Source organism: Chiloscyllium plagiosum, unplaced genomic scaffold, assembly GCF_037043375.1.
Source record: "Chiloscyllium plagiosum isolate Xiang-an unplaced genomic scaffold, Cpla_swu_hap1 HiC_scaffold_23, whole genome shotgun sequence".
NCBI classification, from domain to species: domain Eukaryota; kingdom Metazoa; phylum Chordata; class Chondrichthyes; order Orectolobiformes; family Hemiscylliidae; genus Chiloscyllium; species Chiloscyllium plagiosum.
In genome coordinates this window covers 61,291,896-61,319,200 of record NW_028270161.1, presented here as the reverse complement: position 1 = coordinate 61,319,200, position 27,305 = coordinate 61,291,896, and the positions used below count along the sequence as shown (strand labels likewise).

Sequence of the window (27,305 nt, the reverse complement as noted above, 5' to 3'; positions counted from 1 at the left end):
TGCAGCGTTGGAGGCTGAGGAGAGACCTCAGAGGTTTATAAAATTATGAAAGGCGTGGCTAGGGTGATTAGCCAATGTCTTTTCCCCAGAGTAAGGGAGTCCAAAGCTAGAGGGCATAGGTCTAAAGTGAATGAGGAAGGATTTAAAAAAGACCTGAGGGGCAACGTTTTCCTACAGAGGGTTGTGCGTGTATGGAACAAGCTATCAGAGGTGGAGGAGGAGGTGGGTATAACTAGATCATTTAAAAAGCATCTGGATGGATACATGAATAGGAAGGGTTTAGAGGGACATGGGCCAAATGCCGTAAAATGGGATTAGGATCATGACGACTAAGAGCTGGATGATCTTCGAATCATTTGGTAGGCGGAAGGGGTGATAGAGAGGAGTTATAGGGGGGTAGTCACACCTAAGTTACAGGACAAAGGTAGCTGGGTGACCATCAGGAGAGAGAAAGGGAATAGGTAGACAGTGCAGGGACCCACCGTGACCGTTCCCTTCAATAATAAGTAAACCGTTTTAGATACTGTTGGAGGGGCCAACCTACCAGGGGAAAGCCACAGCGGCCAGGTTTTTGGCACTGAGCCTGGCTCTGTAGCTCAGAAGAGAAGGGGGGAGAATAGGAGATTCTGTGGTCACGAGCAAGACACCCAGATGGTGGGCGGCACGGTGGCAGTGGGCGGCACGGTGGCACAGTGGTTAGCACTGCTGCCTCACAGCGCCAGAGACCCGGGTTCAATTCCCGCCTCAGGCGACTGACTGTGTGGAATTTGCACGTTCTCCCCGTGTCTGCGTGGGTTTCCTCCGGGTGCTCCGGTTTCCTCCCACATCACAAAGATGTGCAGGGTCAGGTGAATTGGCCATACTAAATTGCCCGTAGTGTTAGGTAAAGGGTAAATGTAGGGGTATGGGTGGGTTTCGCTTCGACGGGTCGGTGTGGACTTGTTGGGCCGAAGGGCCTGTTTCTACACTGTAATCTAATCTAATCTAATGGTGTGTTGCCTCCCAGGTACCAGGGTCAGGGATGTCTCAAATCACTTCTACAAGATTCTTAAGGTGGAGGGAAAGCACCCTGGAGTCATGGTACACATTGGTACCAATAACAGAGGTAGGGAAAGGGAAGAGGACCTGAAAACAGAATATAAGGAGATAGGCTGGAAGCTAGAAGACAGCATGAGCAAAGTAATAATCTTAGGATTGCTACCGGTGCCACGTACTAGTGAGGCTAGGAATAGAGAGCAAGTGCAGATGAACACGCAGCTGCAGGGCTGGTGTAGGAGGGAGGGCTTCAGATACATGGATCAGTGGGATACCTTCTGGGCAAGGTGAGACATGTACAAGAAGGACTGGTTGCACCAGAACTGGAGGGGCACCTATATTCTGGACAGGTGGTTTGCTAGAGCTTTTTGGGAGGATTTAAACTAGATTGGAAGGGGAGTAGGAACCTTTGTCCCGGATTAGATTAGATTAGATTACTTACTTACAGTGTGGAAACAGGCACTTCGGCCAAACAAGTCCACACCGACCCGCCGAAGCGCAACCCACCCAGACCCATTCCCCTAAATTTACCCCTTCACCTAACACTACGGGCAATTTATCATGGCCAATTCACCTAACCTGTGTGGGAGGAAACCGGAGCACCCGGCGGAAACCCACGCAGATATGGGGAGAATGTGTAAACTCCACACAGAGAGTCGCCTAAGGCGGGAATTGAACCCGGGTCTCTGGCGCTGTGAGGCAGCAGTGCTAACCACTGTGCCACCGTGCCGTCCAATGATGTAGGAGGTGGTGAACAGCCAGATACAGCTTGCAGAGAGTCTGTGAAGAGGGATAGGCACTTGATAGGGCAAAGGTTCAGTCAGTATGATGGGTTGAAGTGTGTCTATTTTAATGCAAGAAGTACCAGGAATAAGGGTGACGAGCATTGATCAGAACTTGAAACTATGATGTTGTGGCCATTATGGAGACTTGGATATCACAGGGGCAGGAATGGTTGTAGGATGTTCCAGGGTTTAGATGTTTCAAAAGGAATACTGGGGTGGTAAAAGAGATGGAGGAGTGGCATTGCTAATCAGGGATACTATCACAGCTGCAGAAAGGGAGATCGTTGATGAGGGTTTGTCTATAGAATCAGTTTGGGTGGAAGTCAGAAACAGGAAAGGAGCAATCACTTTATTGGGAATTTGCTACAGACCCCCGAAAGCAACAGAGACACGGAGGAGCAGATTGGAAGGCAGATTTTGGAAATGTGTATAAGTAACAGGGTTGTTGTCATGGATGACTTTAACTTCCCTAATATTGATGGAACCTACTTAGTTCAAATAGTTTGGATGGAGCAGTTTTTGTTAGGTGCCTCCAGGAAGGGTTCCTGATGCAATATGTAGATAGGCCAATTAAAGAGAGGCCATGTTGGACTTGGTGCTTGGCAACGAACCATAGCAGGTATCAGATCTTTCGGTGGGAGAGCATTTCAGTGACAGTGATCAGAACTCCATGACCTTTACTATACTCATGGAAGGGGATAGGGGCAAACAGTATGAGAAAGTAATTAATTTGAGAAGGGGAATTACAATGCTATTAGGCAGGAACGGGAGTGCCTAAACTGGGGATAGATGTTGTCAGGGAAATGCACAACAGAAACGTGGAGGTTACTTTGGAAGCAACTGCTGATAATGTCGCACTGAGGCACAGAAGAGATGGTGGATTGAAAGAACCTTGGGTGACTAGGGATGTGAAACATCTAGTCAAGAGGCAGAAGGAAGCTTACTTCAGGTTGAGGAAGCAAGGATGAGACAGGGCTCTAGAGGGTTACAGGGTAGCCAGGAAGGAACTGAAGAATGGACTTAGGAGAGCTAGAAGCATGAAAAGCTTTAGTGGGTAGGATGGCCAGAGTGAGGGTAGGGCCAATCAGGGATAGTGGAAGGAACTTGCGCCTGGAGTCGAGGGAAGTAGGGGGGGTCCTTAATGAATACTTTACTTCAGTATTCACTACTGAGAAGGATCTTGATGTTTCTGAGAACAGCATGAAACACACTGACATGCTAGAACAGGTTGATGTTTAATCATGAATAATAGTCATACGAAAACTTAACAAGAACCAAAACTCAAATCAGTGAAATCAACAACTAAGTTGCAGGCATGAACTCAATATGAAATAAGTCATTTAATTCTAAAATATAATTCAGTTTATAAATATTTTTGCAAAATCCCAATTCTTGATGCGACATGTTATATATTCCTGACAGATGAACAACTGAAAAGTAAAGTTGCTAAATTACTTACTCTGGAACACGTCACCTTATGTGAGTGTATTGGAGATTGAGGGGTGACCTGCTAGAAGTATATTAAGCTTTGACAGGCATGGATAAGGTGGATAATAGGAGTCTTTTTCCCCCAGAATGGAAATGCCAAATGCTAGGGACCATAGGTTTAAAGAGGGAGAAAGTTTAAAGAAGATGTGCGAAACATGTGAATTTATACAGAGAGTGGGAGGTGCCTGGAATGTGCTGCCAGGGAAGGTGATAGAAGCAGATTCCATAGTAAAGTTTAAGAGGCATTTAGACAGACACATGAACAGGCGAATAGAGGGATATAGACCATATGTAGACAGATGGTATTAGTTTAGAATGGCATCATGGTCAGTACAGACATGGTAAGCCAAAGGGCCTGTTCCTGCCCCAGGGCCTGTTCTATGTTTTACCCAAAATACACATAAACCTAAAATGATTGTATATTGGCTCTCAATGCTGCAATTCTTACCCATTTCTAAAATTAATGACTTGTTAGATCACTCCAGTGGGCAGCTATTCAATCTAAGCAGGATTCAAGATAAATGCTAGCCACATATGGATGGTAAGCTCCCTTCCCCATTGATCACTTGCTAAACAGTAGAATTATTAATCATACTTCCATTACCAAATTAAATTTCAACTAATTTCACACCTCATTATGGCAAATTTGAACTTTTCTCTTGAGTGGTTAGGTCTAATATTCAATCCATTTCATTACTGTATTTGACAGGTTATGTAATTTACAATATATTACCTCATTTACAACCCTGGCAAACCGTTGGAGAGTAGAAATCACTTCATCGTCCCCTTTGCTCAAAGCGAAATTCTAAAAAGTAACAAAGATTTCAGATTTAGACATACAGCTATTTAGATAATTTTCAGATTTCTTTCTCCTTCACCAAAAGCATCGATAGCTTGAGCCCAGTTCCAGATGTGTTTTCCAATATTTTGTCCAACTATCTATCCCATACTAATACATATGTTTGTCTCCATAACTAATTTTTGTGCATAAACAGGAAGAGATATAAGGAACTGTTCTTCACTTGGTACTCTTATGGTACGAACTGGATAGGAAACACTATCTTGTCAGCAGTCTACTTCAGCATTATCTCTTTCTTTACCTGTACATTCTGCTTAGTTATATGTGGCTGTCAAGGTCAAGAAGGCACAACAATGCCACTTCTTCCTCAAGCAGCTCAGGGAATTCAACATGTCCATAAAGATCCTCAACTTTTACAGATGCACTACAGAAAACATTCTATCCGGGTGCATAGCAGCTTGATATGACAAGTGCTCTGCTCAGGACCACAAGGAACTGTAGAGGGTTGTGAACACAGCCCAGACCATCACAGAAGCTAACAGCCCATCTATGGACTCTATTTACACTTCTCAGTGCCATAGAAAGGCTGCCAATATCATCAAACATCCCTCCCACCCTGGGTAATACTCTCTTTCAACTTCTTCCGTCAGGCAGAAGTTGGAGAAGCTTGAACACTCTCACCAACAGGTTCAAGAACCACTTCACAGACATGTTCACGGACATTCTTTTCTCTAGTCAACTGCTACTGAGGTCCACTGAGGCCTTTCTATTGACCCACTAATTCAGCACACTCTATTAATCAAACTATCTGTTGTCGGGCTCTGTAACATTCAAATTTTACAAAGTGAAACAAGTTGAGTTTGTTTGGGAAAAGGAATTAGGACATGGAACAAAATTAATTTGTTTAAACTGATTTCTCTGGAACTTATGGTCTCTTGTAGATTGAAGAGAGTTTTGCATTTGAAAACAAATATTTTAATATGTATTATCGAGCAATTTTAAATCGATTAATGACAAACTTTGAAATAAACACATTTAAAATGCATTTAGAACTTTTAAACAAAATTGAAATGATTTTAATGCAAAAATTGCTTTGAATGTAAGCTGTAAGCTTGATTTGGATCCTGAAGTCTGAAAATGAGATTCTGCGCGATCCTGCATGTTTACAGAGAATTTGGGTTAAGTGAACAATAAGGAAATGATATCTCAATTTTCAGAAATATAATCCTTTTCAAGGCTACATTCCTCAAGACTGCATGAACTTAAAGTCTGACATACATCAATGGTTAAATCAGTTATCTGTCATTCTTCTGTCAGAGGCTGTTTGTGACTGGAGGCTAATGTCCAATGGCAAACCAGAGGAGTCAGCGGTAGGTCTCCTGTTGTTTGTGATTTTATAAATATAAATAACAGATGGGAATATTTGGGCAGTGGGGTTTGGTGTTAAGTGAGGAACAATGTCTTAGGTTATAGGATGATATAGATGCATTGGTCAGGTGGGCAGTTTAGAGGCAGATGCACTTTAACTCTGACTAATGCAAGGTGATGTTCTTTGGAAGAAGTAACAAGAGAGTACTCAATGAAAACCAGGACACTATGGAGCTCACAGGAACACAGAACATAGAATGTTACAGCACAGTACAGGCCCTCATGTTGCGCCGACCTGTGAAAATAATCTGATGCCATCTAACCTAAACCGTTCCATTATTATCCAGATGTATGTCCAATGCCATTTAAATGCCCTTAATGTTGGCGAATCAACCACTGTTGCAGGCAGGATGTCTCACGCCCCAACAACTGAGTGAAGAAACTACCCCTAACATCTGCCCTAAATCTATCACCCCTTAATTTAAAGCTATGTCTCCTCATGTTATTCTTCACCATCCAAGGAAAAAGGCTCTCACTGTCCACCCTATCTAACCCTCTGATTATCTTATACGTCTTGGTTAAGCCCCCTCTCAATCTTCTCTCCACTTAAAGCAGCCTCAGTTCCCTCAGCCCTTCCTCGTAAGGTCTTTCTTCCATACCAGACAACATCCTAGTAAATCTCCTCTGAACCCTTTCCAAAGCTTCCACATCCTTCCTATAATTAGATTACATTACAGTATGGAAACAGGCCCAACAAGTCCACGCCGAAGCGCAACCCACCCATACCCCTACATTTACCCCTATACCTAACACTACGGGCAATTTAGCATGGCCATTTCACCTGACCTGCACATCTTTGGACTGTGGGAGGAAACCGGAGCACCCGGAGGAAACCCACGCAGACACGGGGAGAATGTGCAAACTCCACACGGGGAGAATGTGCAAACTCCACACAGAGAGTCGCCTGAGGCGGGAATTGAACCCGGGTCTCTGGCGCTGTGAGGCAGCAGTGCTAACCACTGTGCCACCGTGCCGCCCACTAATGTGGCGACCAGAACTGTATGCAATACTCCAGATGAGGCCTTACCAGTCTTGTTCAGCTGAAGCATGACATTGTGGCTCCAAAACTCAATCCCCCAACCAATAAGGCCAACACACCACATGCTTTCTTAACAACCCTATCAACCTGGGTGGGAACTTTCAGTGATTTATGCACCAGGACACTCAGATCTCTGTTCATCTACACTGCCAAGAATTTTACCATTAACTCAGTACTCTGCATTCCTGTTACTTTTCTGAAGTGAATTACTTCACTTTTCCGCATCAAACTCCATTTGCCACTTCTCAGCCCGCTCTGCATTTTATCTATGTCCCTTCGGCACTATCCACAACTCTGCCTACCTTAGTGTCATTCCCAAATTTACTAATCCATCCCACTACGCCCACATCCAGATCATTTATAAAAATGACAAACAGCAGTGGACCCAAAACAGATCCTTGCGACACACCACTGGATGAACAGGATGAACACTTCCCATGAATCACCACCCTGTGTCTTCTTTCAGCTAGCCAATTTCTGATCCAAACCTCTAAATCGTTTTCAATCCCGAAACTCCGTATTTTGTGCAGTAGCCTACTATGTGGAACCTTATCACACGCCTTACTGAAGTCCAAATACACCACATCAACGCTTTATCTTCATCCACCTGTTTTGTCACCTTCTTGAAGAACTCAATAAGGTTAGTGAGGCACAACCTATCCTTCACAAAACCGTGTTGATTATCCCTAATCAAATTATTCCTTTCCAGATAATTATAAATCCTATCTCTTAAAAACTTTTCCAACATCTTACTCACAACCGAAGTAAGGCTCACTGGCCTATAATTACCAGGGTTGTCCAAACTCCCCTTCTTGAACAAGGGAACAACATTTGCTATCCTCCAGTCTTCTGGCATTACTCCTGTCAACAATGATGACGTAAAGATCAAAGCCAAAGGCTCTGCAATCTCCCCCCGCCCCGGCTCTCAGAGAATCCATGGATAAATCCCATCCGGCCCGGGAGTTTTATCTATTTTCAGATTTCAAAAATTGTTAAAACCTCCTCTTTGTCAACCTCAATCCCATCTCATCTTGTAGCCTGTATTTCCGTATTCTCAGAGGGATCTTGGCAGCAGGGCAGGTCAATAGGGTAGTTGAAGAGGCATATGGGATTCTTGGCTTCATCAGTTAAGGCATAAATTATAACAGCAGGAAGATCATATTGGAAGGGTATAGGGCTTTCATTAGGTCACAGGTGGAATACAGTGTGCAGTTCTAGTCACCAAACTACATGAAGGATGTTATTGCCCTGGAGGGGCTGGAGAGGAGATTTCACCAGGATGTTGCCTGGGATGAAGCATGTCAGCTATGAAAAGAGTCTGGATAAGCTGGAGTTGTTTTCTTTGGAGCAGAGAAGGCTGAGGGGGTACTCCTTAGAGGCTATGAAGGGCATGGACAAGGTGATTAGAAAGCAGCTGTTCCCCTTAGCTGAAAGGTCAAAAATAAGGGAGCATAATTTTAGGATGAAAGGCAGGAGATTTAGAGGGGACTTGAAAAATATTGTCATCCAGAGGGTGGTGGGAGTGTGCAATGCACTGCCTGAGAAGGTAGTTGAAGCGGGAAACCTCACAACCTTTTAAAAAGTACTTCAATGAGCATTTAAAATATCATAACATTCAAGGCTCTAGGCCTAGTGCTGCAAAGTGGGACTAGCATAAATTTAGTGGATTTTTGGCAGTATGGATTTGATAGGCCAAATGGCCTCTTCTATATTGTACGATTCTAAGAGAGAATATGTCAGCCTTAACTCCTTGCCTGAGTCAAAGTCGTGGTGAAACTTCCTTTAGTGATCTATGCATTTAATCCAAGCTAACATTTTGCTGCAGTATTGAGGGGGCGCTATACACTTGCATGAAATGTTATCATGTCCCCACCTTTCCTTTCAGATGTGTGTAAAAAATTCCAAGGCACTATTTCAAAGGATTTGGATTTCATCCTGATAATCTGGTCAATATTTATCCTCCAACTTACCTCATAAATGGATTTTGTTGGTCATTTATTTTCTTGCTATACTGTATTCTGTGCAAATCTGCTATCACATTTGTATAAAAAATTGACACTAAACAGCAATTGATTGTGCATGAAGACAGAATAGAGTGCGATATAAATATGTCTTTTTTTTCATAGGGGTCCGTTAGCTCAGTTGGCTGCATGGATGGCTTGGACTGCAGCGTGATGCCAACAGCATGGGTTCAATTCCTGTACCAGTTGGGTTTATCATAAAGGACTCAATTCACAATTTCTTCCTCTGCATGAGGCATGGTGACCCTCAGGTTAAACCACCACCAGTTGCCTCTCTCTTATGAAAGAGCAGCCCTATGGTCTGTTAGGACTTTGGCAACTTTACACTTACATTTATAAGATTCTCTCTCAAGTCAATGCGGTGAACTGGTCTTAGAGTAGGATAAAAGGCTGGCACAACATCGAGGGCAAAAGGACCTGTGTTGTATCTAGGTTCAGGTTAGGTGGACTGGCCATGCTAAATTGTCCATAGTGTCCACGTGCAGGCTAAGTGGAGGGGAAATGCAGGGTTACTGGGATGGGGGTTGGAGGGGTGGGATGCTTTTTGGAGGGGCTGGTGTGGACTCAGTGGGCCGAATTAGCCTGCTTCCATACTATAGAGACTCTATGATTCAATCTTTACTTATGCTTTGGTTTACAACCAACAAATGTGACTTTGAGCCATGGAATCATACAGCACAGAAACAGTCCTGCCAGTTCGTGTTGAACATAATCCCAAATTAAACCAATCCCACCTGCCTTGCCCAGATCCTTCCAAACCTTTCCTAGTCATGTACTTGTGTCTTTTAAGCGCTGTAACTGTTCCCGCATCCACCATTTACTCAGGAAGTTCATTCCACACAAGTAAAAATTTATTTTTTAAATCTCTCTCCTCTCACCTTAAAAATATGCCTCCTAGTTTTGAAATACCCCATCCTAGAGAAAAGAAAACTACCATTAACCCCATCTATACCCATCATGATTTTATCACCTCTCAACCTCCTACACTCCAGTTAAAAGAGTCCCAGCTTATCTTTATAACTCAAACCTTCCATACTCAGCAATATCCTATAACTGGGCGAACAGAACTAGACATTGTTCTCCAGAAGAGGCCTCACCAATGTCCTCTACAACGTCAACATGACTTCCCAACTCCTATACTCAAATGACTGAGCAATTGAGGCAAGTGTGCTAAACGTCATTTTAATTACCCTGGCATAAACCTCAAAGAATTACATGCCAACCCTTACGTTCGACAGCACTAACCAAAGCCCCACCATTAATTGTATAAGTCCTGCCCCTATTTGCTGTACCAAAATATAATACCTTGTATTGATCCACACTGAACTCCATCTGCCATTTATCAGCCCATTTACCCATTTGATCAAGATCCCTTTGTAATCTTCAATGTCTACTATGCCACCAATTTTGGTATTGCCTGCAAATTTACTAACCATGCTTTCTTTATTCTCATCCAAATCATTCATATAAATAATAAATAAAAGAGGAGCCAGAACTGATGCCTGTGGTACACTGCTGGTGACAAGATCTTTTAAAGTAAATTGGATGTGTTCTTCATCAAGTGAGAAGGCTACCCATTTCTTCCACAGTTTTACATTCAGATGGGTTTACTTCAACGACAAAGAAACCAGCGTGTGGTGTTTTTTGAATTTAAAATACAGCCACAGCTGCCAGCTAAAGATTGAGCTGTTCCAAATATAATGGTTGGCTGTTAAATGGATATCGGAGTTTTGGTTGTTGTTTTAACAATTAAAATTTAACCGATTAACTTAAATTATGCCCAGAAGCCAAAGAAATTTGAATTTTATCGTTTTGACACCTGGAAACCAATCAAAGTGTAAGAATCTAATGTGTTATGGGGGTATACAAACCTGGTATTTTGAAAATTAGAAGGAGAGCAACTACCATCGATCAGAGCCGAACAGCAACTGCCCATTTAATGTCTTGATCTCAAAGAAATTAGAAAGGTGTCTTTTCATGTGTATTATACTCGCAGTAAAAAAGAAAGATGAAGACCTAGGGAAATCAGTAGCTGGAAGAGTGAAAACACTGAAGCAGACAGAGACTGTGTGGTCTTGAGATTAAGTTAATGTAATGTTTAATGAATGTTTTAGAGAGTTGGGATCAGATAGTAAGTAGTTAAAGGGAGGCCTGGATTTGTGAGTAGTTTTTATTTAATGTTCACTATTAGAGTTAGAAAAAATAAATTGTTATTTTTCTTTAAACAATGGAATATAGGGGTTATCTGTCACTTGCTTACCATTTTAACAGATTACAAGCCGAGGCGAGCTTTTCTGGGTGTTTGGTTTTTTAATTGACGGACAGGTTCGACCTCCACATTGTAACAGTGGTCAGTTAGTCAGACTGACTCTGGTTTCAACTAGTTAAGGTGAAAGGTGATAGGGTGGGAGTGTGTGTAGTAGTGGTGGTGGCAACAGCATGGCACTCTACTCCCAACACATGTCAGAATCCATTGAGATGTTAATCAATATTCAAAGACCAAAACTCTTGTCTTAGCTCGTTGGATCTTCAGTACTACAACAGAAATGGTTCAGAACCATAGATAATGAATAATCCTCGCATAATGAATCTAACAAATCTGGCCCTCTCAGCATAAGAATGTGCTGTTAAATAACTGAGCACACCGGAGGAAAGATTTCAAGAGGAACCACCAAAACTAAATCTTTGAGCGAGGTTATCAGGAACAGAAATCAATCACTGGGCACACCATTGACCAACAAGGTCACATAATAGAAAAATTTGGTCATCCACTGAGTGGTCCGCGACAATCACTGGGTTTCCCGTAGCATCTCCCATTGACAAGCCAGGTCACCCACAGAATCATGCACTGGACAATTGGGTCAACCACAGTATCGCACATAGGACATATGGACATAACAAGAACTGGGAGCAAGATAGGCCATCTGGCCCTTCAAGACTGCTCTGCCATTCAATAAGATCATGGCTGATCTTTTCGTGGCCTCAGCTCCACCCATCGCTCTACCTCTCATCATAACCCTTAATTCCTTTACTGTTGAAAACATTATCTATCTTAGCTTTAAAAACATTTACTAGGGAACCACTTCAACCACTTCACTGGGCAGGGAATTCCATAGATTCACAACCCTCTGGGTGAAGAAGTTCCTTCCCAATTCAGTCCTAAATCTGCTCCCCTTAATGTTGAAGCTATGCCCTATTTTCACCCATCAGTGGAAACATTCTATCTGATTTATTCCCTTCATAGTTTTATTTGTTTCTCTAAGACTCCCCCCTCATTCTTCTAAATTCCAATGAATACAATCTCCGTCTGCTCAGTCTCCCCTCAACTCCAGAATCAACTCCTCTACAGCCCTTCCAGTGCCAGTATACTCTTTCTCATGCAAGGAGACCAAAACTGCACACAGTACTCCAGATGTGGCCTCATCAGCACCTTGTATAGCTGCAACATTACCTCCCTGCTTTTAAACTCAATCCCTTTAGCAATGAAGGGCAAAACTCCATTTGCTTTCTTGCACCTGCAGATCAACCTTCTGTGATTCATGCACAAGGACACCCAGGTCCCTCTGCACAGCAGCATGCTGCAATTTCTTACTCTTCAAGTAACAGTCCTTTTTAATGTTATTCCTACCAAAATGTATGACTTCACATTTACTAACATCATACTCCATCTGCCTGACCTTTGCCCATTCGCTTAAGTTATCTATGTCCCTTTGCAAAGTTTCACGGTCCTCTGCACAGTTCGCTCTACCACTCACCTTAGTGTCATCCGCAAACTTTGACACACTACATTTGATGCCCAATTCCAACTACGTAAATTGTGAATAATTGTGGTCCCAACACTGATCTCTGATGCACACGAGTCACTGATTGCCAACCAGAATAGCACTCATTTATCCCATGCTTTACTTCATGTTGATTAACCAATCCTCTATCCATGGGAATCCATTGCCTGTAACGCCTTGCATCCTTATCTTATGCAGCAGCCTTTTGTGCGGCACTTTGTCGAATGCCTTTTGGAAATCTAGATATCTACATCTACTGGGTCCCCATTGTCCACCGTGTTCGTAATGTCTTCATAGAGTTCTAAAAGATTAGTTAAGCATGACTGCCCTTCATGAACCCATGCTGCCTCTGCCCAATGGGACAATTTCTATCTCGATACCTTGCTATTTCTTCCTTGATTACAGACTCGAGCATTTTCCCCACTACAAAAGTTAAGCTAACTGGTCTATTATTCTTTTGTCTACCTCCTTTTTAAAACAGTGGCATTACATTTGCTGTTTTCCAATCTGTTGGAACTGCCCCAGAGTCCAGTGAATTTTGGAAAATTTCCATAAGTGCATTTGCTATTTCTCGTGCCATCTCTTTCAGCACCCTGGGTCAGGGCCAGGAGACATGTGTACCCTTAGCTCCATTAGCTTGCCCAACATGACCTCTTTCATGATCATCTCTTTGTCAATTACGGTCCTTCAGTGCAAAGACCAACACAAAATACCTATTCAATGCCTCAGCTATTTCCTCATATCCCATTACTAAATACCCCTTCTAGTCCTCTAAAGGACCAATGTTTACTTTAGCCACTTTTTTTTGTTTAGTATATTTATAGAAAATTTTGCCAACTGTCTCTATGTTCTGAGCTAGTTTTTCCTCATAATCTATCTTACTTTTCTTTATAGCTCTTCTTGTGGCCGGACAGGCTGGGTCACCCCATAACTCCAAGTGGTTCCCATAATCATGTATGACTGAGGTTGCATTGTGTACATCACAAGGTAATGATTGACTACCTAATCTAATTCATTGAACCTGAAGCTTGGAGACAATGCACCTAGTTGTGACACTCTCGTGTCATCTGATAATTAGGGAATTTAGAACAAATGATCAGTTTGTATGGGCTTCTATATGTAACTGTATCAAGTTTACGAAGTGTAGATGACTAAATGGAATTTGTTGCTTGAAAGATTAATGTTAAAAGCAGTGAGCAGGTGGTGGCATCTCGCTAGATAAGTTTGTACTTCAGTAAATTTACCAAGAATTTAAACTGATGATTTGTTGGCTGCTGATCACTTATCTTTAATATACTCGATATTTTCTGTTGTCAAGTTGGGAAGCATTAAGTAGTCTTTGCTCAGTGCAGCAATCTTATCAGCTGGAGAGGTAGAGTAACTTAATCTGCCATTTGGTGCTAAACAGCACTCCAATGAGTCACCAGTTATCCTCCAGTTAACCTATTACTACGATTTTAATGGGATTACCCATTCATACATAAATCCTTCAAATTTATCAGTATTTTGAATTCCCAGATTCTTAAACTGAGTTCTCTCCCTTTACACTAGTTTACCCCAGTGAACCCATTATCTGGCACAATTCAAGTTGCTTTAGAACGTAAGCATGAACAAAATATTAAAAGCAAAAATCTCCAACATTCTCACCTGTTTCTCATATGCAAGAAGCTGTTTGGACAACTGTTGTGTTGCTATACTCATTTCATTCTGCAATGACAAAAAAATCAGCATATTAAGAACCGTCTGCAGAGTGTAAGATAGCACAACAGAATGTTCTCAGAAGCTTTGTGAATCTCTCAGAATCTACGACCCTGAATCATATTGATGCAGAAGGCAAATCCAACTCAAGCATAAAACATCAGAAAGCATCTATGCATTTGTTCCAACTAATCAAAAACTGTTACAATTGACAATAGATCTGCATCTGGTCTTCTTTATTCTAAGAACATAATGCAACTCCACATACAAATATAAAAGTGCATAATCTTCCAGAGAAAACTTGAGTTTTCTATTCTTTACAAGCTTTACATTGTTGGCATCTCACAGTCTTCTGTAAACTGCATGCGCGCGTTCATGCCAAGGAGCCCCGATAGCCCCAACTAATGTGCACTTCACCAAAAAGAATCCTTAATATCTTTCCATGCCATCTATACACAATCCCACACAGAAAAATGTTCATTCTTAATTGAAAGAGTTAGGAGTCATCTTGTTTAATGATTTTGCATTCATTACTTCAAGTTATTGACCAATTCAAGTTCTTTATCTTTTGTTTAGAATATAAGAAACACAATGAGGAGGCTATTTACCCATGAGCCTGCTCTGTCGGTCAGTAATTCCATGGCTGATCAGATCCAAGTCTGAACTCTACTTGCCTGTCTGTTCCTCATAATACTTAATTCTCATCTACCAAAAATCTGTCTCATTAAGCCTTGTGACCCATATTCCATTGTTCTTTCGGGGAGATATTTCGAAAGATTATTGAGCTCCCTATAAAAGAAATTCCTCTGTCTTAAAAGGGACACCTCCTATTTTTAAACTGTACACCCAAGTTGTAGATCCCCCTACCAAGGAAACATCGCTCAGTACCTACTCTGTCAAAACCTCTCAGAATTTATACATTTCAATAATATCTCCTCTCATTCTTCCAAGTTCCAATGGATTCAATCTTTTCACAATGGACAAACCCTTTATCCTAGGAAACAATTTTGTGAATAAGATCATAAGAACCAGGAGCAGGAGTAGGCCACCTGGCACTTCGAGCCAGCCCCGCCATTCAATAAGAGAATGGCTGACCTTTCCACGGCCTCAGTTCCACTTACCCACCCTCTCACCATAATCCTTAATTCCTTCATTGTTGAAAATATTATCTATCTTAGCTTTACAAACATTTACTGACTGGGTGGGGAATTCCATAAATTCACAACCCTCTGGGTGAAGATATTCCTTCTCAATTCAGCCATAAATCTCCTCCCCTAATTTTTAGGCTATGCCCTCTTATCCTAATTTCACCCACCAGTGGAAACATCCTCTCTACTTAAAGTCATAGAGATGTACAGCACAGAAACAGACCCTTCGGTGCAATGCATCCATGTCGACCAGATATCCCAACCCAATCTAGTCGCACCTGCCAGCACCCGGCCCATATCCCTCCAAATCCTTCCTATTCGTATACCCATCCAAATGCCTGTTAAATGTTGCAATTGTACCAGTCTCTACCACTTCCTCTGGCAGCTCATTCCATATATGTAACAACCTTTGCGTGAAAACGTTGCCCCTTAGGTCCCTTTTATATCTATTCCCTCTCACCCTAATCCTATGCCTCTAGTTCTGGACTCCCCTACCCAGGGAAAACACCTTGTCTACTTACCCTCTATAAGGTCACCCCTCAGCCTCCGATGCTCAGGGAAAACAGCCCTAGCTTATTCAACCTCACCCTATAGCTCAAATCCTCCAACCCTGGCAACATCCTTGTAAATCTTTTCTGAACCATTTCAAGTTTCACAACATCTTTCCAATAGGAAGGAGACCAGAATTGCATGCAATATTCCAACAGTGGCCTAACCAATGTCCTATCCAGCCGCAACATGACCTCCCAACTCTTGTACTCAATACTCTAAATAATAAAGGAAAACATACCTTCTTCACTATCATATCTACCTGCATCTCCAAGGTTCAGCAACACTCCGAAGGATCTTACCATTCAGTCTATAAGTCCTGCTAAGATTTGCTTTCCCAAAATGTAGCACCTCACATTTATCTAAATTAAACTCCATCTGCCATTCCTCAGCCCATTAGCCCATCTAATCAAGATTCCATTGTAATCTGAGGTAACCTTCTTCGCTGTCCACTACACCTCCAATTTTGGTGTCACCTGCAAACTTACTAATTATACCTCTTATGCTCAAATCCAAATCATTTATATAAATGACGAAAAGTAGTGGACTCAGCATCCCACTGGTCACAGGCCTCCAGTCTGAAAAACAACCCTCCACCACCACCCTCTGTCTTCTACCTTTGAGCCAGTTCTGTATCCAAATCGGTAGTTCTCCCTGTATTCCATGAGATCTAACCTTGCTAACCAGTCTCCAATGGGAACCTTGTCAAACGCCTTACTGAAATCCATAAAGATCACATCCACCGTTCTGCCTTCATCAATCCTCTTTGTTACTTCTTCAAGCAACTCAATCAAATTTGTGAGACATGATTTCCCACACACAAAGCCATGTTGACTATCCCTAATCAGTCCTTGCCTTTCCAATACATGTACATCCTGTCCCTCAGGATTCCCTCCAACAACTTGCCCACCACCGATGTCAGGCTCACCACCTTTCTCAAACAATGGCACCACGTTAGCCAACCTCTGGTCTCCCGCACCTCACCTCTGACTATCGATGATACAAATATCTCAGCAAGAGGTCCAGCAATCACTTCCCGAGCTTCTCACAGAGTTCTAGGGTACACCGGATTAGGTCCTGGGGATTTATCCACTTTTATGTGTTTCAATACATCCAGCATTTCCTCCTCTGTAATATGGACATTTTTCAAGATGTCACCATCTATTTCCTACTTTCTATAACTTTCTTGTTCTTTTCCACAGTAAACACAGATGCAAAATACTCATTTAATATCTCCCCCATCTCCAGTGACTCTATGCAAAGGCCGTCTTGCTGATCTTTGAGGGGCCCTATTCACTAGGCAAAACAAGGACTGCAGATGCTGGAAACCAGAATCTAGATTAGAGTGGTGCTGGAAAAGCACAACAGGTCAGGCAGCGTCCAAGGAGCAGGAAAATTGACATTTCAGGCAAAAGCCCTTCATCACGAATAGAGGCAGGGTGCCTGCAGAGTGGAGAGATAAATGGGGGGGGGGGGGGGGGGGAGAAAGTAGCATAGAATACAATAGGTGAATTGGGGTGGGGATGGAGATGATAGGTCTGAGAGGAAGGTGGGGAAAGGTAGCAAAGAGTAAAATGGGGGTGGGGATGAAGGTGATAGGTCAGAGAGGAGAGTGGGGCAGATAGGTGGAAAGGAAAATAGGCAGGTAGGACAGTATCATTTGTCGTATCCGTTGCTCCCGATGCAGTCTACTCTACATTGGGGAGACTAAACGCCTCCTAGCAGAGCGCTTTAGGGAACATCTCCAGGACACCCACACAAATCAACCCCACCACCCTGTGGCCCAACATTTCACCTCCCCCCCCCAACTCTGCCGAGAATATGTAGGTCCTGGGGCTCCTCCAACGCCACTCCCTTACCACCAGACGCCTGGAGGAAGAATGCCTCATCTTCCTCTTCGGAACACTTCAACCCCAGGGCATCAATGTGGACTTACCAGTTTCCTCATTTCTCCTTCCCCCAGTTCCAACCTTCCAGCTCAGCACCGTCCCCATGACATGTCTATCTTCCTTTCCACCTATCCACTCCACCCTCCTCTCTGACCTATCACCTCCATCCCCACCCCGATTCACCTACTGGGCGCTATTCACTCCCTAGTTACCTTTTTATCCTTAGTGTATTTGTAAAAATCCTTGGGATTCCCCTTAATTCTATTTGCCAAAGCTATCTCATGTCCCCTTTTTGCCCTCCTGATTTCCCTCTTAAGTATACTCCTACTGCCTTTATATTCTTCTAAGGATTCACTCAATCTATCCTGTCTGTACCTGACATATGCTTCCTTCTTTTTCTTCACCAAACCCTCAATTTATTTAGTCATCCAACATTCCCTATACCTACCAACTTTTCCTTTCACCCTAACAGGAATATACTTTCTCTGGATTCTTGTTATCTCATTTCTGAAGGCTTCCCGTTTTCCAGCCATCCCTTTACCTGCGAATATCTGCCCTAATACCTTCAAAATTAGCCTTCCTCCAATTTAAAAGTTCAACTTTTAGATCTGGTCAATCCATTTCCATCACTATTTTAAAACGAATAGAATTATGGTCACTGACCCCAAAGTGCTCCCCCACTCACACCTCAGTCACCTGCCTTGCCTTATTTCCCAAGAGTAGGTCAAGTCTCTAGTAGGCATATCCACTTACTGAATCAAAAAATTTTCTTGTACACACTTAACAAATTCCTCTCTTAACACAATGGCAGACCCAGTCTATGTTTGGAAAGTTAAAATCCCCTACCATAATCACCTTATTCTTACAGATAACTGAGATCTCCTTACACATTTATTTCTCAATTCCCGCTGAGTATGAGGAGGGTCTATAGTACAATCCCTCTATCTTATCTATTTTGTTCATAATTTAATGAATCTAAAGATCTCCCCTCATTCTTCTAAATTCCAATGAATATTATTTCAATCTCTCCTCATAAGCCGACCACCCCCTCAGCTCCGGAGTCAACCTAGTGAAACACCTCTGCAGCCCTTCTTGTACCTGTATATCCTTTCTCAAGTCAGGAGACCAAAACTGCACGCAGTACTCCAGATGAGGCCTGCCTCGTCAAAAACAACCAACAAATTCGATGTTGAGGTTACTGGGTCACATTTAAAAGCTCTGTAATGTCTAGCAGCTGCAAATATAAACCATCAGCTGAAGTTCTCTAAAGAGAACTTTGCTCTAATTGCAATAAAATATCAATGGTATATGCCTATTGAATTTTATATGGATCCATTTAACATTTATTTTGTGCCATATCGGTCTAAAAGACGATGATAATAGCTAAACAAAATCCTACAGGATTCAAACCTGTCTAAATACAGTAAAACAAAAGCACACAAGTTTAAGGAGCCTTTCAGTAAATTAGCATTGCACAAGATTGTGTTGAGAGAAGTGAGGGAGCATGGATTCTGATGTGACCAGCTTGGAGAACAATATTGCTGAACTGCCAGTAGTGGTGGCCCTCAACAATGGGTAATGGACTGTGAAAGCACAGAAACTTGTGCTCTAACATTAGACGAAAGCAACCATATATTGACCAAGAGATTACAAAACTTTAGTCCAAGACCTTGAAGGTGTTATGCAGTTGAGGAGTACACACTAAGTTACGGTGTAGGCTTGCTCACTGAGCTGTAGGTTTGATATCCAGACGTTTCATTACTGGCTAGGTAACATCATCAGTGGCGACCTCCAAGTGAAGCGAACCTGTAGTCTCCTGCTTTCTATTTATATCTTTCTCCTTGATGGGGTTCCTAGGGTTTGTGGTAATGTCATTTCCTGTTCGTTTTCTGGTGGGTTGATAGATGGCATTTAGATCTATGTGTTTGTTTATGGCGTTGTGGTTGGAGTGCCAGGCCTCTAGGAATTCTCTGGCATGTCTTTGCTTAGCCTGTCCCAGGATAGATGTGTTGTCCCAGTTAAAATGGTGGTTTTTTTCATCCGTGTGTAGGGCTACGAGGGAGAGAGGGTTGTGTCTTTTTGTGTTCATGTATCCTGGTGGCTAACTTTCTTCCTGTTTGTCCTACGTAGTGTTCGTGGCAGTCCTTGCATGGAATTTTGTAGATGACATTGGTTTTGTCCATGGGTTGTACTGGGTCTTTTAAGTTTGTTAGTTTTTGTTTGAGAGTGTTGGTGGGTTTGTGCGCTACGAGGATTCCGAGGGGTCTTAGTAGTCTAGCTGTCATTTCTGAAACTTCTTTGATGTATGGTAAGATGGTTAGGGTTTCTGGCTGTATTTGGTCTGCTTGTCATGGTTTGTTCTTGAGGAATCTGCGCACTGTATTTTTTGAGTATCCGTTCTTCTTGAATACGTTGTATAGGTGGTTCTCCTTTGTTTTCCGAAGTTCGTCTGTGCTGCAGTGTGTGGTGGCTCGTTGGAATAGTGTTCTGATACAGCTTCATTTGTGTGTGTTGGGATGGTTGCTGGTGTAGTTAAGTATTTGGTCAGTTTGTCGGTTTTCTGTATACGCAGGTTTGTAGTTCTCCGTTGTCCTTTCTTTCGACTGTGACGTCCAGGAATGCGAGTTTATTGTCGGTTTCTTCCTCCTTGGTGAACTTTATGCCTGTGAGGGTGTTGTTGATGATGTTAAATGTCTCTTCTATCTTGTTTCGTTTTGTGATGACAAAGGTGTCATCTACGTAGCAGATTCAGTTGGTAGGGCTGTTTGTTCTAGTCTTTGCATTACTGCTTCTGCTATGAATCCTGATAGCGGAGATCCCATGGGTGTGCCGTTGGTTTGTTTGTAGACTATGTTGTTGAAAGTGGAGTGGGTGGTGAGGCACAGGTCCACTAGCTTCATGATGTTTTCGTTGGTAATGTGATTGATGGTGGTTGGTGTGTGTGTGATGGTCTCTTCTAAAAGTGTGGTAAGTGTTTCCTTTGCGTCCTGTTGATGGAGCTGAACAGTGCTGATACGTCGAATGAGATCATTCCTCTGTTTTGGTGTTTTTGATGATTGTTAGGAATTCCTAGGTGGAGTGGATGGAGTGCTGTGACTCTTCTACTAGGTATTTCAGTCTTGCGTGTAGTTGTTTGGCCAGTCTGTAAGTTGGTGTTCCGGGTAGTGAGACTATAGGTCTGAGGGGGCTCCTGGTTTATGGATTTTTGGTAGTCTGTAGAATCGTACACCCTAAACCTCAACCTGAGCTACAAACCTTGCAAAAACCTATCGGCGTAGCACGCTACAACTTGCCCGAAGATGGGAAAGGAATGCCAACCGAGAGAGTTCCACCTGCGAACAACTGTGCTTCCTGCCTGAATGTTTAAGAAAACAGGTACAGCCAAAATGTCTCCAATATAAACCGCCGATAAAAACACCTCAAGCCAGAAGTTTAACATAACAAAACGGCCGCAGAATGCTCCGAGAACTAATCAGTGACGCCCACCACAGACTCCGAAAATACAACCGGGAAATTGCACGCCAAAAACCGTTATTCAAACAAAAAATAAATCAAGAATGGACAGACGCAGTAGAACGAGCCATAAACACCAAACAACGACAAACACAGAAAAAGAAAAATCGAGACCTGAAGAAAAAACTTGACAAATTCACAAAAAAAGATAAAACCGATAACACAGGGGCATGGATAAAGAACTTATCAGACTGGACCCTATCAGACACAGAAAAAACGGTACTAGTAAAAGGATTAAATTTCAATTACCGAGACGCTGACAAGAAGGATTTCCTCGCGGGATTAGAAACCACATTGAAGGACAACAATCTCACGGAAGAAACAACAATCAGGCAGACAGTTGCACCTACTCTGAGCCGAAAGAGGGATGGAAACAAACTGAACACACAAGAAAAGAAAGCCCTAGAAAACCTCAAAAAAGACAAAAACATCGTTATATTACCTGCAGACAAAGGTCGGCTCACAGTCATCCTGAACAGAAGGGACTACATAGAGAAAGCCAGTGCACTACTCGCACCACTTGTTGCCAGGTGTTGGTGTCTGCTAGACCCGACCCCACAACTAGGAAACAAAATTACATATCTCCTAAAAAAAATTACACAGTTCCGGACAATTAAATAGTCGGAATTCCAGAAAATGAAACCCGACCGGACCAACACCCCACGATTCTACGGACTACCAAAAATCCATAAACCAGGAGCCACCCTCAGATCTATAGTCTCACTACCCGGAACACCAACTTACAGACTAGCCAAAGAACTACACGCAAGACTGAAATATCTAGTAGAAGAGTCACAGCACTCCATCTACTCCACCTAGGAATTCCTAAAAATCATCAAAAACACCAAAACAGAGGAAGACAAAGCAATGATCTCATTCAATGTAACAGCACTGTTCACCTCCATCAACATCGACCAAGCAAAGGAAACACTTATCACACACACACCAACCACCATCAATCACATTACCAACGAAAACATCATGAAGCTAGTGGACCTGTGCCTCACCACCCACTTCACTTTCAACAACATAGTCTACAAACAAACCAACGGCACACCCATGGGATCTCCGCTATCAGGATTCATAGCAGAAGCAGTAATGCAAAGACTAGAACAAACAGCCCTACCAACCATCAAACCAAAAATCAGAATCTGCTACGTAGATGACACCTTTGTCATCACAAAACGAAACAAGATAGAAGAGACATTTAACATCATCAACAATACCCTCACAGGCATAAAGTTCACCAAGGAGGAAGAAACCGACAATAAACTCGCATTCCTGGACGTCACAGTCGAAAGAGAGGACAATGGAGAACTACAAATCTGCGTATACAGAAAACCGACAAACACTGACCAAATACTTAACTACACCAGCAACCATCCCAACACACACAAACAAAGCTGTATCAGAACACTATTCCAACGAGCCACACACTGCAGCACAGACGAACTTCGGAAAACAAAGGAGAACCACCTATACAACGTATTCAAGAAGAACGGATACTCAAAAAATACAGTGCGCAGATTCCTCAAGAACAAACCATGACAAGCAGACCAAATACAGCCAGAAACCCTAACCATCTTACGATTCATCAAAGAAGTTTCAGAAATGACAACTAGACTACTAAGACCCCTCGGAATCCTCGTAGCACACAAACCCACCAACACTCTCAAACAAAAACTAACAAACTTAAAAGACCCAGTACAACCCATGAACAAAACCAACGTTATCTACAAAATTCCATGCAAGGACTACCACGAACACTACGTAGGACAAACAGGAAGAAAGTTAGCCACCAGGATACACGAACACCAGCTAGCCACAAAAAGACACAACCCTCTCTCCCTCGTAGCCCTACAGAAGGATGAAAAAAAACACCATTTTGACTGGGACAACACATCTATCCTGGGACAGGCTAAGCAAAGACATGCCAGAGAATTCCTAGAGGCCTGGCACTCCAACCACAACGCCATAAACAAACACATAGATCTAGATGCCATCTATCAACCCCTCAGAAAACGAACAGGAAATGACATCACCACAAACCCCAGGAACCCCATCCAGGAGAAAGATATAAATAGAAAGCAGGAGACAACAGCTTCGCTTCACTTGGAGGTCGCCACTGATGATGTTACCTAGCCAGGTAATGAAACGTCTGGATATCAAACCTACAGCTCAGCGAGCAAACCTACACCCTAAACCTCAACCTGAGCTATAAACCTTCACAAACCTTGCAAAAACACTAAGATACATTTTGCTACATACCAAAATCGTGATAGGTTACATCAAGTTAAAGATGGGAGATCCATACCACTGACAGCCTCGCCCTGAAGTCCCCACTACACAGAGTTCAGTCTTCAGCCAATTCAATTTACTCCACATATGAAAATCAAGAGTTAATTGGATACCGAAAAGACAATGAGCCCTAATAACATCTCTCTTTTAGAGAGCTTGAAGATTCATATGCCAGAAGCTGCTGTGCCCTGAAACAAACTGTTCAAGTACAGCTCCAGCATTGGCATCTATCCAACAATAAGAGTGAAAAGCTCTCCAGTTCATCACGATAAAAACACCAGAAAAAATTCAAAATTAGGGAATTCCCTCTGATTAGCCTACACTGAACCATTCGTAAGCCAAAGCAAGATATCAATCGTCCTAACATGTGACTTTACTCACCAATATCTTAAAACAATTGCACTTAGTTTGAATCCCAACTGGACTACACATTACCAGACCTCAACACAGTGTTGGTGTAAACTTAAACAAAGAATTGAGTTTCAGAGATGAGGTGAGAATGATTGTGACATCAAAGCAGCATTTGATCAAGTTTGTAGCATCAAGGAACCCAAATAAAATTGAAATCTGTTGGAATCGGGGAAACCTTTCTATTGATTGGAGGCATACTCAATGAAAAAGATGATTATTGTGGTGGTCAGTGGATTAACCATGTCAGCCTCACTGAAAGTGCTCCTTAGGCCCAACCACTTCAGTCTATTCATCAATGACATTCCTTCCATCCTAAGGACAGCAGTAGGCTTATTTGCTGATAATTGTACAATGATCAGTGCCACTCTCAATTCCACAATTACTGAGACACTGTGTCCATAAGCAAAAAGATCTTTATAAGCAACATCACACAAACGCCTAGCAATGACCAGAGAGACTGTCACTATCTCCCCCGACACTCAGCATCAATAACACAGCTAACACACCACCATCAACATATAAGGTTTACAAATTACCAGAAACTGACCTGAAACTGAACTGAACTGTGATGCTATAACTACAATAGCATATCAGGGCCTGGGGTTTCTGCAGTGGGTAACCCATCTCCTGATTCCCCAGTATGTGATCTACAAGGTAGAAGTATTTGATTTGACTTCTTTATTGTCACATGTATTTTGTTTCAAATTATAGCGAAAAGTGTTGTATAGTATTGCCACTCTCCAGCACCATCTTAAAATAAACGAAAGCAAAAGAATGAAGAAAAAATATTCAACATTACAGTTCTTGATGATAAGTGCTCTGCCATAAGCCTGGCAGCCAGGCATGAGCCCCTTCTGCAAGTAAGGATGTTAATTGCATAAAAATTGTGTTCAATTGTAGAGAGGCCAAACTATGGTGGTTGAGTTAGATGGTGTATACTTGGAACGTGTATTTATGTTCTAAAAAAATGCTCATGAAGTGTGCAAAAACTGGCTCCAGTTCTATTCTTCACCAACTGGCCTTCTGGAACATTATACAAGAATGCAATGAAATATTCGCTAGTTGCCTGGATGAGTACAGTTTGACACCATCGAGCCCAATGGACTAACAACCCACTCACCACTTTAAACTTTAGATTAGATTACTTACAGTGTGGAAACAGGCCCTTCGGCCCAACAAGTCCACACCGACCCGCCGAAGCGCAACCCACCCAGTCCCATTCCCCTACATTTACCCCTGCACCTAACACTACGGGCAATTTAGCATGGCCAATTCACCTGACCTGCACTTTTTTGGACTGTGGGAGGAAACCGGAGCACCCGGAGGAAACCCACGCAGACACGGGGAGAATGTGCAAACTCCACACAGTCAGTCGCCTGAGGCGGGAATTGAACCCGGGTCTCTGGCGCTGTGAGGCAGCAGTGCTAACTACTGTGCCACCGTGCCGCCCCCAGCACCAGTGCACCACAGCTGCCATGTGCACTGTCAACAAGATGCACTGCAGCAACACAAAAGCACTATCAAACATGCAACCTGAACACCTAAGAAGTATGATCAGTAATCACATGCAAGAACACCTCTAAGTCACAATGCATTCTGATTTCAAAATATTATTCCTTCTCAATTGCAGAGTTAAAATCCTGCAACTTACGCACTGCAGGGGATCATTTACCAGATGGACTACAGTATTTCAAGCAGTCCACAGGTATTCCTAACCACCTTCTCAAAGACAATTAAGGAGTGACAATGATTCTTTCCAGTGGTGCTCATCTCAAGAGTTACAATAAAACACTAACAGACTTCAGTGTTCCATTCTCAAAAGAATCATATACTGAAATCGAGACAAACATCAGTACTGAAAGTAACACTGTCAACAGAATCAGGAACAGGGTAGTTGTAGCTAAGGTAGGTGTGACATCTTGTACAAGTTTTGACATAGTGTGCCAAAAAAAAATGCCTAGGTCAAGGTGACCAAGTGAATTCAAAGTTCAGACATCAAAATGCTGTAATAGAAACGCAGGGGAAACGTACAAAGAAAAATTTATGATTACCTAGAATTTTGCTCATCATAATGGCAAGCTTCTTAAAACGTAACTATTTATTATTTCAAAAAGTTTAAGACCACAGGATTTAGGAGAAGTAGGCCATTCAGCCCATTGGTTCCATTCTGTTACTCAATGAGATTGTGGCTAATCCGATAATCCTCAACTCCACTTTCCTGCCTTTTCCCCATAACTCTGGATTCCTGTACTGATTTGTCAATCTGAGCCTTGAATATATTTAATGACCGAGTCTCTACAGCCCTCTGTCGTAAAGAATTCCACAGATTTCTGCCCATTCATGGGATTTGGGCTTTATTTGGCCAGCATTTACTGATAAAAGGCAACTACATTGCTGTGGATCCGGAGTCATACGTAGGCCAGATCAAGTAATGTTTCCTTACCTAAAGGACATTGGTGAATCAGATGGGGTTTTTTCCCAACAATCAACAATGGTCATCATTCCAGTTTTCATACAGAATTTTATTGAATTCCCATTCCACCATTTGGGATTTGAACCCAGGAGAGGCTGAGGCACTTGGGGTTGTTTTCATTGGAGAAAAGAAGGTTTGGGGTGACTTGATAGAGGTGTACAAGATGATTCGGGGTTTAGATAGGGTTGACCGTGAGAACTTTTTCCACGTATGGAGCCAGCTATTATGAGGGGGCATAGTTTTAAATTAAGGGGTGGTAGGTATAGGACAGATGTTAGGGGTAGGTTCTTTACTCAGCAAGTCGTGAGTTCATGGAATGCCCTGCCAGTAGCAGTGGTGGACTCTCCCTCTTTATGGGCATTTAAGCGGGCATTGGATAGGCATATGGAGGATAGTGGGCTAGTGTAGGTTAGGTGGGCTTGGATCAGCGCAACATCGAGGGCCAAAGGGCCTGTACTGCGCTGTATTCTTCTATGTTCTATAACATTACCTGGACCTCTGGATTAAAAGTGTCCTGAACATCATCACTAGGCCATCACCTTTCCTCACTACTCAGAAGAAAAATCTTCCTTTTCTCTGTACTAACTGGGTAACCCTTTACTTTGAGATCATGCCCTTTGGTCCGAGACGGTCCATAAAGGGAAATAACCTCTCTATCCTGTCAAGCCCCTATGAATATTAAAGATTTAGAGATGCCGGTGGTGGACTGGGGTGTACAAAGTTAAAAATTACATAACACAAGGTTATAGCCTAACAGGTTTAATTGGAAGCACTAGCTTTCGGAGCGCTGCTCCTTCATCAGGTGGTTGTAAGAAACAGAATTTATAGCAAATGTTTATAGTGTGATGTAACTGAAATTATACATTGAAAAAGCCTTGATTGTTTGTTAAGTCTCTCATCTGTTAGAATGACCATGATAGTTTCACTTCTTTCATATGTAAATCACAAA

At 42.5% G+C, this 27,305-nt stretch overlaps 1 protein-coding gene across 1 annotated transcript in view; it reads right to left on the bottom strand.

Annotated features, from left to right (window-relative positions):
• Positions 1 to 27,305, bottom strand: part of appl2 (adaptor protein, phosphotyrosine interacting with PH domain and leucine zipper 2) — a 159,445-nt gene that overhangs the window by 105,185 nt on the left and 26,955 nt on the right. Inside the window, exons 3-4 of the mRNA XM_043713267.2 lie at positions 14,025 to 14,084; positions 4,042 to 4,113 (exon numbers count right to left, since the gene is read on the bottom strand). Coding sequence (XP_043569202.2) covers positions 4,042 to 4,113; positions 14,025 to 14,084 — 132 coding nt within the window. The remainder of the gene's footprint in view (positions 1 to 4,041; positions 4,114 to 14,024; positions 14,085 to 27,305) is intronic.